The 20,286-nt window shown below is 39.0% G+C and overlaps 1 protein-coding gene across 1 annotated transcript in view; it reads left to right on the top strand.

Annotated features, from left to right (window-relative positions):
• Positions 1 to 20,286, top strand: part of LOC126210168 (mitochondrial 2-oxodicarboxylate carrier) — a 99,344-nt gene that overhangs the window by 73,755 nt on the left and 5,303 nt on the right. Inside the window, exons 6-7 of the mRNA XM_049939325.1 lie at positions 7,603 to 7,722; positions 7,917 to 8,098. Coding sequence (XP_049795282.1) covers positions 7,603 to 7,722; positions 7,917 to 8,098 — 302 coding nt within the window. The remainder of the gene's footprint in view (positions 1 to 7,602; positions 7,723 to 7,916; positions 8,099 to 20,286) is intronic.

The raw sequence follows: 20,286 nt of genomic DNA, 5'->3' as shown, positions 1-20,286 counted from the left end.
AGGAGGCAAGGTACTGGCAGATGTAAAGCTGTGAGGACGGGGTGTGAGTCGTGCTTGGATAGCTCAGTTGGTAGAGCACTTGCCTGTGAAAGGCAAAGATCCCGAGTTCAAGTCTCGGTCCGGCACACAGTTTTAATCTGCCAGGAAGTTTCATCCTCAGTTTGTGCAGGAAGCTGGCAGAGGTGGTTAAGACTGTCGACCTCATGTGCAGGGTGCAACCAGAGCTCGCAATTTGCAGCATCGTTGGTAGAGTTGATAGGGGTCCTTTGGTTTGGAGCCATGTGGAGGGTCTCAACTAAAGGCTTCGTTGACTCTGTGACTGTTCTGGCTGCAGATTGCTAGACCTGCGTTACCATGTGGGGATTTGTAGGACTCCTCTTGAAAGGTCAGTGGTGCACTACACAAAGGAAGCAGCTACTCGCGTAGAAGAGCACTTGTGGGGTGCACATGAGGGTTTTTTAGGCTAGGCAGTAGTTTGAGGTGCTCTGATGAACACTTGCCTGTCATTATGCAGCGAGGGAAGTCAAACAGCATTCAGAATAAAGATAATTTGACTGTTATAATTTTATCAGTAAACTGTCAATCTATTCATAATAAAGTTCTCGAATTTACTGCCCTCCAGGAAAGTCAAATTATTCTTTGGACTGACAGCTGGCTGGCACCCAAAGTGGTAAGCTCTGAGATATTTAACAAGTCGTGGAACATATATCAGAAAGAAAGTTTAGGGACCATAGGACAGAGAGTGTTCATTGCAGTTGACAAAAATATTATCTCTAGTGAGGTCGAAGTTGAGTGTGACAGTGATGTTATCAGGTCACATGTAACAGGTGTAGATGAAGCCAAGTTAATTGTTGGATGTTTTTACCAGCCATCTGATTCTCCTGTGACACTTCTAGAGTCATTCAAAGAAAGTCTAGGGTCATACCCAGATAATGCACTACTAGTTGGAGGCGACTTTAATCTACCAAGTATAGACTGGGGTGTCTACGGATTCATTGGGGCAGGGGGGGGGGGGGGGGGGGGAGACAGACAGTCATGCGAAATACTTGTGAACACATTTTCTGAGAACTGCCTTGAGCATCTAGCTCAGTAGCCCATATGCAGTGGAAATGTCTTAATCCTTGTAGCGACAGATATGCCGGGCCTTATCGACAATGCCAGTATAGAAACAGGGATTAGCGATCATGATGTCATTATAACAACTATGATTAAAGAAGTTAATAAATCAGTCAAGAAGAGAGTGTTTCTGCCAGATAGAGCAGATGAGCAGTTATTATTATCTCACTTAAGACTTTGAATTGACTTCAATGGCCGGCCACGGTGGTCTAGCGGTTCTGGCGCTGCAGTCCGGAACCGCGGGACTGCTACGGTCGCAGGTTCGAATCCTGCCTCGGGCATGGGTGTGTGTGATGTCCTTAGGTTAGTTAGGTTTAAGTAGTTCTAAGTTCTAGGGGACTTATGACCTAAGATGTTGAGTCCCATAGTGCTCAGAGCCATTTGAACCATTTTTTGACTTCAATGGAGAGGAATTATTGACAAAGTTTAAGTAGATTGTAAATCATGGTATGGAGATTTATGCGCCTAGAAAGTGGATAAAGAATGGAAAAAATCCAACGTAGTTTAATAATTAAATTCGGAGGATGCTGACACAGCAGAGGATGTTGCACTCTTGGTTCACAAGGGAATGCACAGATGACAACAAACAAAAGGTAGAAGAGGTTCGGGCATATGAGAAAACGTATATGAGTAAAGCATACAACTACCACTGTCACACCTTCACAAACGATCTGGCAGAGAACCTTAAAAATTCTGGTCTTATGTAAAAATGCTAAGCTGGTCTAAGGCTTCCTTTCAGTCCCTTGTTGACCAGTCTGGTGTAGCAGTTGAAAACAGTAAAACAAAACCCAAAGTTTTAAATTTTACGTTCAAGAAATCTTTCACACAGGATTATCATACAAACGTACCATCATTTGACCATTGGCCAGCCCACACTATGGATGGCATAGTAATAAGCATCTCTAGGGTAGAGAAACAACCGAAAGATTTGAAAGTAAATAAATCACAATGTCCGGACGGAATCCCAGTTTGATTTTACAAGCTTGCATTTATCATGAATCTCTCGCCCAACAAAAGTTCCAAGCAACTGGAAAAAGCTGCAATTGCTCCAGTATATAAGAAGGGTAAAAGAATGGACTTGCAAAATTGCAGACCAATTTCCCTAACATTGGTCTGCTGCAGAATCCTTGAACATTTTCTCAGTTTGAATATAATAAATTTTCTTGAGACTGAGAAGCTTAAGTCCACGAATCAGCACGGTTTTAGAAAGCATCGCTTGTGCAAAACTCAGCTTGCGCTCTTCTCACATGATATACTGTGAACTACGGATGAATGGCAACAGGCAGATTCCATATTTCTAGATTTTCAGAAAGGATCTGACATGGTATCCCATTGCAGGTCATCAATGAAGGTATGAAGTGGAATAAGTTCACAGATATGTGAGTGGCTTGAAGACTTCTTAAATAATAGAACCCAGTGTGTTGTCCTTGACAGTGAGTGTTCATCAGAGAGAAGGGCATCATCAAGAGTGCCACAGGGAAGTGTGTTAGGACTACTGTTGTTCTCTATATACATAAATGATTTGGCAGACAGGTTGGGCAGCAATCTGCAGTCGTTTGCTGATGATGCCATAGTGTATGGTAATGTGTCAAAGTTGAGTGACTGTATTGAAGATAAAAAGCAACTTAGGCAAAATGTCGAGTTGTTGTGATGAATAACAGCTAGCCCTAAATGTGGAAAAATGTAAGTTAATGCAGATGACTTGGAAGATCAAATCTGTAATGTTCAGATACAGCCAAGTTATTTAAATATCTGGGCGTTACATTGCAAGGCGATATGAGATGGATCGAGCATGTAAGAACTTCAGTTTATTGGGACAAAGGAAAGAGTGGTTCACCTGTAAAGGAGACCGCATATAGGAGGCTGATGTGACATATTCTTGAGTACTTTTTGAGTGTTTGGGATCCGTACTGGGTCGGATTGAAGGAAGACACTGAAGCGATTCAGAGGCGGGCTGCTAGATTTTTTACCATTAGGTTTGAACATCGTGTAAGTGTTACACAGATGCTTCAGGAACTCAAATGGGAATCCCTGGATGGAACACGACATTGTTTTCAAGAAACACTATTGAGGAAATGTAGAGAACTGGCATTTGAAGCTGACTGTGCAATGATCCTACTGCCGCCAACATACATTGCGCATAACGACAACGAAGATAAGATATCAGAAATTAAGGCTCATATGTAGGCATATAGATAGCCATTTTTCCCTTGCCCTATTTGCGAGTGGGACAGGAAAGGAAATGATGAGTAGTGGTACAGGGTTCCCCTCCACCACACACTGTACAATGCCTTGCAGAGTATCTATGTAGATGTAGATGTAAGTGTAGAAGGAGCTTGGAATTATTACATTTGCTTTTCAATACATTGACTCCTTGATAAGTTTTGTTGCTGACAATCAGTTTCAGCTGATCTGTGATTTGCATAATCACAATACAAGATAGAAAAACTATTTTCATGTAGCCTTTGCCTCTTTCTATAGGGTTTGGTTCACAGTTCTGTACTCTGGCCCAGAAGTGTTCAACAAGTTCCCCTCTAACATTAAACAAGGAATTTGGAATCAGTGCCAATTCAAAAGAAAATAACAAAATTTAAAAACACACCCCATTATCCAGTCATTCTGCAAACTATGTAATATCAGCAGAACTCCAATTATCTGAATTAATTGGTATCAGATACATTCAGATAATCAAAAATTCAGATAATTGGGTGTTTTAAAAGAAAGGGGTCTATGTATTTTAATTACAGTAATTACATACTGTATGTACAGAACTATATGTTGAAAATGAGAGAAAAATATGTTTAAAAAAGAAGAGGTTTTAGTTAATTAAAACTAAAATGCAACACTTTTATGTACATGTTAAAGAGCAAACTGTACAGTACAGGTGCTGAATGTCATTGTTTGCTGAACATTTCGGTCAAAGTAAGCTGTTTGACTGTCTTCATCTGTTTCTACATCTACATCTGCATGGTTACTCCGCAATTCACACTTAAGTGCCTGGCAGAGGGTTCATCGAACCATTTTCATACTACCTCTTTACCATTCCACTCTTGAATGGAGCGTGGGAAAAAGTTTCGGGCAGCCAAGTTGCACATCCATTTGATAGTGAGAAGTTGCATGTGGTCACACTCCAGCTGATGCTCCATCCACTTCAATGCAGATTCAAAGCTGGCAGACACTTCACCAGATGATGGTCCCATGTCTGCTTCAACATCGACACTAAGGCCATCTTCTTGATAGATGCTTTCTTCTCTCACACTTTCAAGTTCATCATCATTTAGAGTTTGAAACCCAGGGTCTGATGAATCACACACCATCAATTACACTGTATCTTCAACACTAATCTCTGAAATCCAGGAATTTTCAAAAGAATGTTTCTTAATTCCTCATGTGACACATCATCCTCATCTTCTCCTGTCTGTTCCACTTTCTTTTCTTTGAACCTCTTTTTCCTTTTTCTCATTTACCTTCTCTTCTTCAGGTGTTATGCCTTTCAACTTGTTCCACACTTATTTTAATGTGACTGCCTCAACCAAGCTCCAAGCTTTCGCCTCTGTGTAAGTGCAATATTTAATATTTATTTTTTTGTGGTTACCCAACACACCTTCTTTGTCTTCGTTCTCTGCCAAAAGTTTCCTTCTGTAATCGTGTTTCTTGGTTTTGATAACAGACTGGTCTAGTGATAGCAATAAGCTCGTGACGTTTGGCAGTAAAAATATTGTTGTAAACTGACCATTCCTTCTTTCCAACAGTTCACAGGTGAGATGAGTTGGTGCATTATCAACAATCAAAAGCATTTTACTGCCTTCTTTTTCAAGAGATTTTTGTTGCTTTTTCACTTCAGGGATGAAAATTTTGTCGTACTGCTCGGTAAACAATGGTGCAGTCATCGAAGCCTTGGGTTGGTTTTTATAAAAGAGGGGAGCTTTTTCACATTTTGAAATGCTCTAGGACTTTTTGATTTCCCTATCAACAGAAGCGATATTTTTTGGCTTCCTGTAGAGTTCGCACAGGTAAGCACCGTAACACGGTTTTTACTAACTTTATGTCCTGGAACACTACACTCCCTTTTAGATGCTAAATGGTTGTTAGGCAGAGCTTTTCAAACAAGACCAGTTTCATCAGCATTATACTAAATCTAAGCATTGTAGGAATCTACTAAAACTTTAAATTGTTCAATAAAATCTTCTGCAGCTTTGGAGTCTGCTGATAACTTCTCGCCATTTAAATCTAATTTACGGATGTCGTGCTTGCATTTAAAAGTTCTTTGCCAGCTGTTGGTTGCTTTAAAGGATGGACAAACAAACTTCTAAGCTAAGATCTTAGGTTTTTCACAAAGAATTGGACCTGAAATTGTGTTTCCCATGGAACATTGCTGCAAAAACCACTTGAAAAAGGCATCTTATAAATTTTTGTTTGTTGCTGCCTTCATTGTTTCTCTTGAAGAAACACATTTTCAAACACTGACACAAAGTTTAAAAGTACAGGTTTGCTCCTTTTAAGGACTGAAATCATTGCTAGTCCAACACCGTACATCTCAGCCCACTGTTTACCCATAACTCCTTTATCTAATTGTTCTATAATTTTTAGTTTATCCACTAATGGTAACACAACACACTTTCTTTTGGAAGCCATGATGAACGACGAAATGCACTCACAAACAAAACAAAGTGTGCAGTCAGCTGGTCCACGACACACAGACTGACTAGTAATCAAAAGGAATGGTGACAAGTGGGCTGGGTCAGCCACCTAGTGACAGTGACTTATCATCCCAGTAATGTTTGCGCCTACACTAGCTTCGCGGAGGGAAGGACAATAGTGCATGTAGACAGAATTTGGATAATCAGCAACTCAGATAGCCAGAATTTGAATAATTGGAGTTGTACTGTATCTAGATTCTAGAATAGAAAATTCCTGTTGGGTATAGTGCATGGTAAGTAACAGTATTCATTGTAAAGCAGGATGACAAATAAAAGTCTGTCTTGAACAAGCTTCTTCATTTCCAGACGTAGGTCACTATTTTCTTTGAAATATACCCATGTAATCAAGTATACATTATTTATTAGAAAGTATTTACTAAAACTGAGGAGCCAGCAGCCATTTTCAACATAGCCACTAATTTGCAGTGTTACATTTAGCTGTCATTAGGAAAGGTAGCACAGTAATAATATTTTTTGTTGATGCAGTGTACAGATAAAGTTTTCAAGCTTTGCTTGTCTTTTATTAATGTGTACTTTGAGTCATCCCACATCTGTGGAGGTTCTTCTTCTCGATGGGGTCTGTGGAAGATAATGAACGGATATCGTTGTTTGATTGTCTTTTATCTTCCACAATTATGTACACCTTGTCACAATAACACACTGTTTTATAAATTTCTACGTGTAAAGAAAGAAAAATTATTTGATTCTGACAAAATAAAGCATAGGTTTTCTTTTGTTTCAGTATCTTATTGCAGTCTTGACATGTACAGTCACATGCTAAGAACTGTGGAACAGGACAATGCAGCACAGTTTATTTACAATTTTCTTGTAACCTACAGATATTTAGTGAAGAATGTCTTTCCTTTTAAGAACAAAAAGTGGCTAGTTAGTCTTTGAGAAGACATTACTTTTTACAGAGAAATATCTTATAATTACACAACAATGTGAAGCTTTGTTTGCTGCGCTTCCAGCCAGATTGGTTGATGATGGAAATAGGAAACTGGTATGAAATGTAGTACCTTCAATATTTAATGTAGCAAATAAGCCACTATAACTGTAGCTGGAGAGAAAATCACACAGATGTGATGATAAAGTATCAAAAGTGATAAAACTGTGTCCCAGTACAGGAAAAACCAATTCCACAATTGTTGCGCATATGAGCCACAAATGACAGAATCTTCAAAACAGTCTTTTCCCTTTATGAATATGTGAAACTTGCAGAGCTGTCGTGTATCAAGGAAAGGCCTGTCATCAATAGAACATACAGCAACAGAAGTATATGCTTCTCATGCACAAAATAGTGGTTACATTTGCTTGCTTTCAGCAGGGTAAGCTCTATTTATATGCAATTTTGGAAATATTTCTTTGTGAATGCATTGTAGCTTACGTCACTGAATCACTGAGCTTTGGTTCTTTTTGCATTTAGTTCATGATCAATCAAGTCTTGATAATGTACAAATGCTTGGGATGCAAAAATAAATAATACAAATTTTGTTCATTACACAGAAAAATAATTAAAAATAAACATTAATCTTACAGTGGCTTTCTCACTGTTTGAGGCACTAATGTCTCTCTTACTGTCAGACTGTGACGACTTTGACAGCAGTGAGCATCTTGACTATACATGTTAGACTGTAATGTTACTTCACTAATAAACGGATTAAGAGTAATAATTATTTAGTTATTGTATAGTGGCTCACTCACTGTGAAATGTCATGATTTGCACTCTCAGTTGATCAGTGGAATTTACCATGATTAATAGTTTTTTCTTTTTTGTTATCTTCAGGGGTTGGGGCTCCGTGGATTGAACAAAGGAGTGACTGCAACTATTGCTCGCAATGGAGTCTTCAATATGGTTTATTTTGGCTTTTATCATTCAGTCAAGGGATTACTTCCAGAATTTCATGTAAGATTTACAGGATCCTATTGTTGATATATCAATTATAGCAAATTTTAAAAACTGTTTTTGAGTCATAATTTGAAACTGAGGCAGCTGCCATCAGGAAGTAATTGTTTTGTGTTCATTTTTTCGGCTGGTAACAAGAGAAAATATTTGTTGTTCAGTTTTATAAAAATGCTATTCAATCTCATGAATTGCAGGATCCAGTGCAGGAGTTTCTACGCAAAGTGGGTATCGGCTTTGTGTCGGGCACTCTAGCATCCTGTGTCAACATCCCATTTGATGTTGCCAAGAGCAGGATTCAAGGTCCTCAGCCAGAACCCGGTGTCATAAAATACCGCACGACACTTGCATCGATGGTAATTGTTTACAAAGAAGAGGGGTAAGTCTCTATTTTTAATATCTGACAAAGAGCTTAAAATGAGTTGGTTTCTTTGTTCCAAGTTCGTTATCATTTGTGAGATTTTCCTTATTTACGGAAACCAATAAATGTTTGAATCTACATCTAACTTTTCACCACTGCAAGTCGTTCCCATTCCTCTGTCACTGGCAATCAGAATGAGGGAAAAATTACTGTTGGTATGCCTCGGCATGAGGCATAATCTCCATTATTTTTTCCTTACTGTATTTATGCAAAATAGAGAGAACTGTGTACTTCCATGTGTTCAGATCAGCTGTCATATCCGTTTTATGCAGAATAATTCGATGATTGACTCAATCATCTTCTTCTGGTGATGCGAGTTACGCTGTTATGTGTATTTGATGCCTGGACTCTAACCTGGCTGAACTGTTATTGGTCTTGTGTCACTGTTTATAGCTTATTGTGAGTTTGATTCCTGACACACACTATGCCCTTTTGTGCTCCTGTTTTTCAGAGACGGCACTGATATGCCACGAAATGCACATTCTCTCAGCGTTTCCCAGGAATGGCAAATATGATGGCTGGTGGAATCTTAATAAACTGAGCACCTGACCACAATCCTTGTTTAAGTTGCAACCTCCAATCCTTATTACTAGGTTTTTGGACATCTTTATTTTGATAGTTTCCTCGTTGAAATAAATGGAGAGAACAACTCAGCTGAACACATGGAAGTACACTATTAATCAATTGTTCTCCAGTCTTTTGCAAATGCTGGTTCTCTAAACTTCCTCAATATCGCCTTACAAGACAATGGTTTCCTTTCCTCCAGAGATTTGTGTCTAAGTCAATACTAATGAAATTGACTGTAACAAAACTAGTGGCATGCCACTGAATTGTTTTGATGCCTTCCTTTAATGTGAGCTGGTGGTGACCCTAAATGTGTCACCAGTACTTAAGATAGGGCACAAACTGACATTTATCATGCCATTTTATATAACAAGGAGAGATACCAATTGATAGGATTGAGTTTTTAAAACCATCTATATGGTGATGTAGGTTAGGGGCCCACATATCACACCCTCTAGTCATTCACCCTGAAGGACCCTTGTTTGAGGGTAATTGATGAAAAAAAATTTCTTAGTTGAGGCGTTTTCTGGAACGACTTAAATGCGGTGTATGGAAATCGAGATACAGAGCATAAAGTATTTGATGTCGTGTTTTCATTCATTTCAGTCCCTCGTACAGGGATGAAATTTCTGTCAAATAGAAATGACGTATTGTCGTCTGAGAATAAATGATGCTATAGTGCATTGTGTATGACTTACATACTGATTTGAACTGATAATATAGTACCGCACTTTGTTGTTTTTCCATAGATCACTGTATAACACAAACAAGAAAACAAACATTTTTCATATTTGACTATTAAATGGTCATTATATCTAAAAGTAGTGTACTTAGACAGCAAAGCAACAAAATATATTTTTATTCATCAAACATAAATAGTTTTTAAAACAACAGTTCACGGTAAAGGTGTTTCTGAAGGCATTATAATATATGCCAATGAACATAACACACAATAATCCTCTTTAAAAACCTAGTATTAACATTCTCATCCGTAAAGCAAAAGAAATGTATTTATTCAATTACAGACATGCATAGGACAGAACACTGTCCTCAAGAACGATCTGCAACAATCTGCGTGTGGTTATTACCGATCGTGTATCTGTTTTGCAACCTAAGTGGTCACTGTCTGCCGCAGATGCGTAACCCTCAACGCTATTCTTCAGTGTTTCTGCATTGCCTCAAAGGAACTTAAGTAGAGCAAAGATATCTTTCTTCTTTGTATCCATAATCCCAGGACAAGACGTCTTCACCATCATCGAGTCCATCTTCTGCACTGGTAATGTATATCCTTGTTCTTTATTTGATAAGGACTTAATGCTCCTGCATAACTGGACAAGAAAGAAAATGTGTTTCTGTTGTAATACAAAACGACATTTTTGTATTCCAAATACTGTCTTTCTCTTGGGCATATTTTTAGACAGTATTCCTTTGTGCAGCATATTTACTGACTGCAAATTTCTTACAACAGCCTTTCTTACTAGTTTTTGGCGAAACATAACACCGTTCTGAATTTCTCCTCTTCATTACTACCTCTTACTTCCACTTCCCTTTCTGAATTTTATGCTTCCTTCCAATTAATTGGTTCACACCATCAGACACCATACTGGATGTACTAACACAATCACTTCCCTTATTTTGTTTACAAACACCATTTACTCCCTATGTGATGTTGGCAAATGTAAATTTCATGGTACAAATATCCTGTCACTGACAAATACAATTTCACGGTACAGATATCCTGTCACTGACAAATATGTCTCAGCACAGTGAACTCGCAAACACTGGTAGGTGCGGCATGGAAGTTGTTGACTGGCTATGACTTGGAGCAGCATGGCCATCAAATGTTTCTAGAAGGCATTGCATCTGTATGGGAGTAATCGTAATTTGGGACTACAAAGACTGCTTCGTACAGATTCGATTAATGTGGGAAATGGAAAAACAATTTAATGGACATTAATTATTCAGTTGAACAGATAAAAAAATCTACTCACCAAGTGGCGGCAGAACACACACATGAAAGACGGTTGTAACTGGAAAGCTTGAGGAACCTGTGGCTCCTTCTTCAGGCAAAAGGGTTGACGGGGAAGGAAAAGAGCTGGAGAGGTCTACGAAAAGGGGTAAATTTCAGGAAAGTCACCCAGAACCACAGGTCAGTGGAGACATACCATAGGGGATGAGAAGGAAAGACTGACTGTTGGGGATTGCATTGGACGAGATTTGAAAACCTGAGAGCTTAAAAGGTGGAAGGTAATAAGCAGACAGAGATCACTGCTTAAAAATCATGTATGAGTTACGAAGAGTGAAAAGCTAAGTGCATTGTACATAACAGACGTGACCAGGGGGACAGTGAAAAATAGATGGGAAAGACAATGAAAGATGTAGAAAACTAAAACGGAGTGAAGCAAAGAGTAGTTACAGTGAAGAAATGCTAAAACAAAAGAAATTAACATAAATTAAGGCCAGGTGGGTGGCGAGAACCAAGGACATGTTGTAGTGCTAGTTCCCACCTGTGGGGTTCTGGGTAACTGGTGGCTGGGGGAAGAATTCAGATGGTGCATGTGATGAAGCAGGTGCTGAGGTCATGAATGCCATGTTCAGAGCATGCTCTGCAACGGGATATTGAGAGTTGCCAGTTTACACCCTCTGCCTATACCCATTCATCCTAAATGATAATTTGGTGGTAGTCAGGTCGGTGCAGAGGGCTGAACAGTGTTTATGTAACAGCTGGTATATGACGTGTCGTTTCGCAGGTGGCTCTCCCTGTGGTTTTGCCAGTTACAGGGCTTTTATAGATGGTGCTAGAAGGGTGCATAGGTCAAGTCTTGCAGCGGAGACAGTCACAGAGGTGGGAGCCATATGGTAGGGAGATGGGTGCAGATGGAGCATAGGGTCTGGTAAGAATATTGCGGAGATTGGGAGGGCGACAGAAAGCTATTCTAGGTGTGGTGGGAAAAATTTCAGACTGAATGGATCTTATTTCAGGGCTGATTTTAGGAAGTCATGGTCATGTTAAAGTAGCTGATTGTCCTCCGAAGATGTTTTCTTGCGGGGATCAGCAATACCTGGATTGGATGTGATGGCCTGGGAAATCTGCTTTTTTTTTTTTTTTTTTTTTTTTTTTTTTTTTTTTTTTTTTTTTTTTTTTTTTTTTTTTAGCTATGCTTGTGGCATTATTATGTGTAGTGAAGACTGAGGAGAATGGTGGCATATTACTTTAAAGAGTCTGCGTCTGAACAAATACATTTGCTTCGGATGCCAAGGCTGTATGGGAGGAAATGTTTGACATGGATAGGATGCCAACTGTCAAAATGTAAGTACTGTTGTTTGTTGGTAGATTTAATGTAGACGGAAGTGTCTAGCTGGTCTTTGGTGAGGACAAGATCAACATCAAGGAAAGTGGCATGGAATTCAGAATAGGACCATGTGAAATTTAATTGAGAGAAGTTATTCAGAGATTCCACGAATTTTAGCAGGTCAGCCTCACCATCAGTCCATATGGTAAAGATGTCACCAATGTATCAAAACCAAACCAGGGGCTGAAGACTTATGGATCCCAGGAAAGCCCCTTCCAAGCAACCCATGAAAAGGTTAGCATAGGAAGGTGCCATCACAGTTCCCATGGCCATACCCATGCTCTGCTTGTCTGTCTGCCCCTCAAAGGTGAAGTAGTAGTTGGTAAGCATAAAGATGATTAAGATGGTGAGTAGAAGGATGTCATAGGTTTGGAATCAGGTGGGCACTGACTTAGGAAGTGTTCAGTAGCAGACAGACCATGTATGTGGGGGATGTTGCTATAGAGGGAGGTGTCTTCAGTGGTGACAGGCAAGGGGTGTGTGTGTGTGTGTGTGTGTGTGTGTGTGTGTGTGTGTGTGTGTGTGGGAGTGGGACGTGCACAGATTTAAGATTATCTAGGAAATGATTGGTATCTTGATTCTTTGTTGTAGGAGGAGAGTCTTTGTACTATGGGTTGCAGGTGTTGATCAAATAAGGCAGATATACTTTTGGGGGGTGCTTTGAAGCCAGCACCTATAGGACGGCTAGGATGATTGGGTTTGTGGATCTTAGGAAGAAGATAAAAGGTGGGTGGGGGGAGGGGGGGTGGGAGGTGTGCATGTTTGGGTGGGGTGAGAAGTTCTATGGATTGAGTTGTTAGTCTTTGTGAGGGGCCTGAGGTTTTAAGGAGTGACTGCAGGTCAGTTTGAGTCACAGGTATGGGATCTTGATGGCAGACACTGTATATGGAGGAGTCAGACAGCTAGCATTAATCTTCACTAACATACTCCTTTCGGTCAAGTACTACAGTGGTAGATCCTTTGTCTGCTGGGAGAATAATGATGGAGTCATCAGCTTTTAGGGAACACAGAGCCTGGAGTTCTGCAGAGGACAAGTTAGGGTTGTGTTGTAGGGACCTGAGGAAAGGTTGTGAAGCAATGCTGGATGTGAGGAATTCTTGGAAGGCTTGTGAGGGAAGATTTTGAGGTAGTGGTGGTGGATCAGGTTGGGATTGTGGTCAGAACTGTTCAAGGCAGGGTTCAATGTCAGGTCTGCTGTTTTGGGAATGGGTTCCAAAGTGATATTTCCGATGGATATTACATCTGAAGGAAAGTAGGGCCTTCACCAAAGCAGCATGATCAAATGCAGGTTTAGGGCTGAAAGTGAGACCCTTAGATAATACAGATAATTCAGGAGGGGAGAGCACTTTAGATGAGAGGTTAAGGGCACTGTACTGTTGTGACTGGTTCTTGGGATTATGGGTTATTCTTGGTGTGGGAGGTAGTGGTGAAGGCTGTGGGATGTTAAGGAAGTAGGTCAAGCTCGGTTTGTAGGAGAGGAGTGGTGGTTGGTGGTGTGGCTGTTTAGGGAGCTGCAGAGAGACAGGACAGGAAACACCACTGTTCAGGTAGTTTAGGAGAAGGTGGGATAGGTTTTTGAGGTGAAGTCTGGCATGTTGTTGCAGTTTGAAGTTGGCTTGGCTTATGATACCATTCAAGGAAACATGAGGGGCAGATAACTGCAGGATTTTGTAGAAGGAGACGAGTCTGTTAGAGTGGAAATTGGCTGATGAGGCATATAGGTCACAGATAAGCCAGGTAAGAGCAAGAGATTGCTATATTTGAAACTGTAAAAGAGCCTGATATAGGGTAGGATTGCATCCAGAAACAGGGACTTTCACTGTTAGGCATTTTGAAGTAACTCCATGGGACAAGCAGGAAAAATTAGAAAAATTCATATGAAAATCGTTAATAACAGGTAATGAGTGGGCGATCTATATGATATGGAAAAAATGACTGCAAAAGAAAAACGGAAAAAATTGATTGGGAAAGTTGTGAAAACTGACAAAATTCTAAAAACTAGGTAAACAGAAGGTGAAAGTCACAGGAGAAAAAGTAAACTACATAGCTTGGCAATTAAAGCGAAGTAAGAGACGCCAGTAAAAGGTGATCAGATTGATTTGCCAAAAACAAACGCACTAAATGTGAAAGAATTACACATAAACAAGATAAGTGGGTGGTGGAAATGAAAATAGCTGTCCATTCTCACCTCAGCCTTCACTGCATGTAATTATTCCACCAGCCTAGTTAAAAAGCAGATTTCCCGGGCCATCACATCCAATCCAGGTACTGCTGATCCCCCCAAAAAACAACTTCGGAGGACAGCATTGGTGACTCAGTTTTATCCTGGCCTGGAATATGGTAATCAGCTACTTCAACAGAGACATGACTTCCTAAAATCATGCCCTGAAATGAGATCCATTCAGTCTGAAATTTTTCCCACCACACCTATAATAGCTTTCTGTCACCCTCCCAATCTCCGCAATAATCTTATCAGATCCTATGCTCCTTCTGCACCCATCTCCCTACCATATGGCTCCCACCCCTGTGACTGTCCCCACTGCAAGACTTGCGCTATGCACCCTTCTAGCACCACCTATAACAGTCCTGTAACTGGCAAAACATATACTACCAAAGGGAAAGCCAACTGCGAAACGACACGTCATATACCAGCTGTTATGTAAATACTGTTCAGCCTTCTACACCTACATGACTACCACCAAATAATCAATTAAGATGAACGGGCATAGGCAGAGGGTGTATACTGGCAACTCACAATATACTGTTGCAGAGCATGCTCTACAACATGACATCCATGACCTTGGCACCAGTTTCACCACACGCCATCTGGATTCTTCCTCCAGACACCTGCTTCATCACACGCACCATCTGAATTCTTCCCCCAGCCACCAGTTACTCAGAACCCCACAGGTCGGAACTAGCACTACAACATGTCCTTGGTTCTCGCCACCCATCTGGCCTTAATTTACGTTAATTTCTTCTGTTTTAGCATTTCTTCACTGTAACTACTCTTTGCTTCTCTCTGTTTTAGTTTTCTACATCTTTCATTGTCTTTCCCATCTATTTTTCACCATCCCCCGTCACGTCTGTTACGTACAATGCACTTAGATTTTCACTTTTACTAACTCATGCATGATGTTTAAGCAGTCTGCATATTACCCTGACTTCCACCTTTTAAGCTCTCGGGTTTTCAAATCTTGTCCAATGGAGTTCCCAACAATTGGCCTTTCCTTCTCATCCCCACAGTAAGTTTCCCCTGACCTGTGGTTCTGGGTGACTTTCCCGAAATCTACCCTTTTCCTAGACCTCTCCACTTCTTTTCCTTCCCCTTCAACCCTTTTGCCTGAAAAAGGAGCCACTGGCTCCAAAAGTTTGCTAATTTCAACTGTCTTTTATGTCTGTGTTCTGCCACCACTTAGTGAGTAGACTTTTTATATGTCCAATTGAATAATTTTGTCAATAATTGATTGTTTTTGTTGTTAATGGATGTTAAGTCATTTTTCCAGGGAGCACCTCAATTTTGCATGATGTTCTACAGCCTTAAAATTGATAGTTGCATGTAAAGTGGTGTTGTAGATTAGTGGTCGGAATATGAGGCTGATGTATAGAATGTTGTGGTTCTGTATCTCGTCAGGTGCTTCAATTTTTATTTTTATTTTTAAATATTTATTGAAATGACTAAACATTATTTTTATTCAATTAATTGATTTCAAAGGAACTTTTTTTAATAAAAAACTTTTACATTTACTCTTTTTTTCCTATATTTCTTTCGTTTGGCATCCTTGTGCATGTTATTTTCACTATTTTTTATTTTTTATTTAATGTCTCCCATTTCATAATCTTGTATTTTTGTCCATGTTATTGCATTCATTATTTCTATTCCTCAATTTACACATTTATTTATGACCCCTTCCTTTATGTAAATTTTCATCCATATTGTTTTGTTCACAGTGCAGCAAGAATTTGTGTTTCAAATGTTGTATGACAATTACCATCCAAAAGAAAGTACATTTTTTACATACCAATAAATATATTTTTTGACATTATTTTTAAACCGATAGCTCAACATTTTCATAAGTTTAAATATTTTGATAGATAAATAAAACTAATTAAAATAATGTAAACACAGATTCCAAATGAAAACAGAATCATAGGAAGAAAAAATAAGAGCAAACGAAACACTTAATACAAAAATTAAAATGATGTGACAAAGAACTATAAATTTAAATAAAATACATGTAAATCAATTAGCTGAATAAAAATGATAAAGTCATTTCAATAACCATCTAACAATAAAAAAGTTTTGAATAGCATGACAGGATTCAAACCCAGAACTTTCTATATGTCAGCCTAATACACTAACCATTACACTACAATGCCAATTTAAGTGCAACCATCAAAAAGGTTCTAGAATATTATGCAAAATTACAATTTTTGTTATTAATTGCTCACAAATGAGGGCCAACCAGGGTGAGTGGCTACAGAGTAAGATACCTGGAACCCTAACCAGCATCACCAAATAGATGGTTTGAAAAAGTCAATCCCGTGCCTGCTGACCTTTCCTTCATACTGAATCTCCCTACAGTCCCTCCATGATAACACTTTCCCAAACACAACAGCAAATAGTCTCAGATTGCTGTTCACCCTGTCTTATAAGTTGGACTTTACTTTTGCCTCTCTCAGTATGGGGCAACACACTGAGCACCAATACTCACAAGATCTTTCAGATAGTGCTGTATCTGAGAACATATTCCATATGTTCAGATCATTGTTAACAGTATACAGTGTGATTCAGTTCAAACTCTTTCCACAAACCTAGGAGTACAGAATCTGCCTGTTGGCCTGTATCCATGCCTCATAGGGTACTGTGTGTGAAAAGGGTGAACAATTGTTGCATGGTCATTTCTTTATAAGCTCATGAGGATTTATGAGCAGGTGTTCTCCTCCCCCTAGCTAACTCATTACACTGGAGCTTAGAATGTGCTCATGGTCCCTGCAGCACACTAATGTTATGTGTATTGGTCTATAATTTTGCACAGCTATTCCTTTACGCTTCATATACACAGAAGTAATCTGCAATTTTTCTGGTTACTTGGGAATCAAGTTTCTGTAATACATTCAGGGTTTAATAACGCGAACACTGTCAGTGGCAGGCCTGGATCTGTGAGAGGAGGAGGAGGAGGAGGAGGCAGGGGGAACCAAATTCATATTCTTGAAGAAAAAAAAACCTTGTTTCACAGGGTGCCTAGCATCCAGCACACATTGGTCTATTGATTATTCATATGATTTTGAAATGCATCCCTTTTGGTTTTTGAATATTTTTAACAAATTCTACGTTGATTGCTGAATGACTCGTAAGTTGTCCCACAGACAAAAGGGGACGTGGCTACACAAGCTGATCTGAATACATGCGATCGGGTGAATACCAATTGCTGTTTCTTTTTTATGTGGTTGACTGGGTGTGTGAATGATAAGCATTGTTAAAATTACTAGCAAAATCCACAGATTCAGACTACCAGACAAACAGGAATAACACGTAAGAAAGATTACACATTATCTTATCAGTGTATCCAGGAAAATCAAATTTTGCCAGAAAATTTTGCCAGGTCACTACACTACTAAGGGCCAGTTGTACAGTCCTCGGTTAGCAACCGCTAAGTTCTATTCTCGGAATAGTGCAAACACCTAAATTGAGAATAAAGAAGGGATAACTGAACTGATAATTCTGGAACCGTTAGCAAAGTTACCCGGAGAGTAAGTTTTGATAATAGCAGGAATAGTTTCAGAATTAGTGAAGCCAAGATTTTTTGTTAGAACGAGGGAGGAGAAGAAATGGGGACATGACACAAATTATTTGAAAGAATACGATGATTCCAAATTTATATAAAAATGTTGTGCTACTACTACTACTACTACTACTACTACTTTTTTATCTCGTGCTTGAGAAACTGGAGCATATGAATGAAATGTGAGACATTTCCTAACATAAAACTTTTTGCTTGTAATAGGCCTAATAGGCATTGGTATTGGTACTTCGTGAATTGTGTTCTGTCGTCTTATTTATATAAATGAGGTGGATAAAAATCACCACTTTTCCAAAACAGTCTCGCTTATTTGGTGTGTGTTACAATTGCTGCAATATAAGAAAGACCTGTTTTGTTTTATCTAGCAGGAAGTGATGAAATAGATGTAATCAAATTGAGGAACCACACAACTTCATATAACAGCTTTTTCAATATTAGCGACATTTTGATTTTTCATGTAGCAAAACGTTTGACTAACTTTGATGAGGTAATAGAATCTTTTGCAGAAATGAAAGCATGCAGTGTAAAGCTGTAGCAAGGTTAGGTTAGGTTAGGTTAGTGTTGCTTTAACGTCTCGTCGACAACGAGGTCATTAGAGACGGAGCGCAAGCTCGGGTTAGGGAAGGATGGGGAAGGAAATCGGCCGTGCCCTTTCAAAGGAACCATCCCGGCATTTGACTGAAACGATTTAGGGAAATCACGGAAAACCTAAATCAGGATGGCTGGAGACGGGATTGAACCGTCGTCCTCCCGAATGCGAGTCCAGTGTAGCTGTAGCAAGATTAGAGAGAAAAAATACTGGGCATAAGGATTGAAGAAATGTGCTCTGTCTTGCTTGTTTCTTGTCTTCACTGGTTTTGTGATTCCTGTATTTAATTTTATCTCACACAAAAGAGAAAGTTATTAGCTAACGGGCAATAAAGAGTGCAGATTTTCTGAAGAGTTCTTATTCTGCCAGTCACAAATAATTCTACCCAGCATTAATTGTGATTTTTTTTTTTTTTTTTTTTTTTTTTTTTTTTTTTTTTTTTTTTTTTTTTTTTAAAGGGGCGTAGGATGTCAAACTGGCAGACTGGGAGCAGGAGAGGCACCACAGGACATTTTAATTTCCACTGTCCTGAATATAGGTTTGACAGCTTCCATTACAAAATATGTATGTTTGAATTCCACAGAGCAAAGTACAATGACATGCAACAGAAGAATGCTGTGTGGAGAGGCGAGGTACTGCACTTTGGAACACTTAAGACCACAGGACATGCCTTACATTTCCTCGAACATATATGTTTTATATATCAAACTCTTCAGTAAGATATGCACTACAAAATGAAGACATTTTTGAAAAATCGATTACTGTTACAAGTATCAGTGACAGGTTTTCATTTCAGCCTTACCAGTAATCCTTTCCAGAAGAAGATGCAGTTGCCTCCCTTTCATCTTTGGGCCACAACAATATGAAAAACCATATAAGTTTAAAATTTTTCACATAATTAACTTTTATTATCATAGTGAGTAATGAATACAAAAAGAAATAGGCCATATAAAACAATAAATTGTTTTAAGAAGGTGGTTTCACTTGGGAATCACAGGGACATTCAGTTTTCAACCACCCATCACTTCAATGATTACACATTTTTTGTAGACACAGTCTCACATCTCACTCATAATGCCTAAAACAAATTATAGTCCTAAATAACTAGAAAAAAGTAACACTATATCCTACAATCATGTAACACAATCTCTGACTGCTACAATGCTCTATATTTGTACGGAACCTAGCTGTTTCTGTCTTGCAGTAGCATCAGTGGTTTCAAGCAAAAGGCACTGGTACCTCAAAACAAATTAATAAACTGGTGGTTTGAGCCAGAAATCACTGTAGCTCGAAGAGGGTAAAGATAGTATTCCAGTTTCTGGGAATAATTATCTTTCTAGTTTTAATTAGTTTTCAGTGCTCTAAGAATATCGACATTAAGATTAGTTAACACATTAAGATTAATTAAGACAATATTATGAGACAGATGCCAAAATACTATGCAGCATGGTGTTTTCGGGTTTCAGTTGGTCACTGTTTTCTTCCAAGCATCATATTTCAACTGCCCATCTGCCAATTATCTTCAGGTGGTTTGTTAATACTGTTTATACCAGCCATTGCCCATAAGTATCTCATATTGGATACTAATTTTGAAATCATCTTTTGCAACCCACCAGTCTGCTATTGTCTAGCTCTGTATCTTCACCAGACAGTGAAAACAATAATTCTGGCAACAGCAACATGGATTTGGGGCTCTGTTATTAATAAGCCCAAGGAGGTACAAATTGCAGAAAATCTTATTAATCATTACAGCAGCTGTCAATTGGATAATGTGTGGGACCTTATCATTTCCATTATCTGCTATTAGTGTAGTTGATAGAATATGCCAAAGACCAA

The sequence above is a fragment of the Schistocerca nitens genome, chromosome 10 (assembly GCF_023898315.1).
Source record: "Schistocerca nitens isolate TAMUIC-IGC-003100 chromosome 10, iqSchNite1.1, whole genome shotgun sequence".
Lineage (NCBI taxonomy): Eukaryota > Metazoa > Arthropoda > Insecta > Orthoptera > Acrididae > Schistocerca > Schistocerca nitens.
The sequence above is the reverse complement of the archived record's forward strand: the minus strand, read 5'-3'. Positions and strand labels throughout refer to the sequence as shown.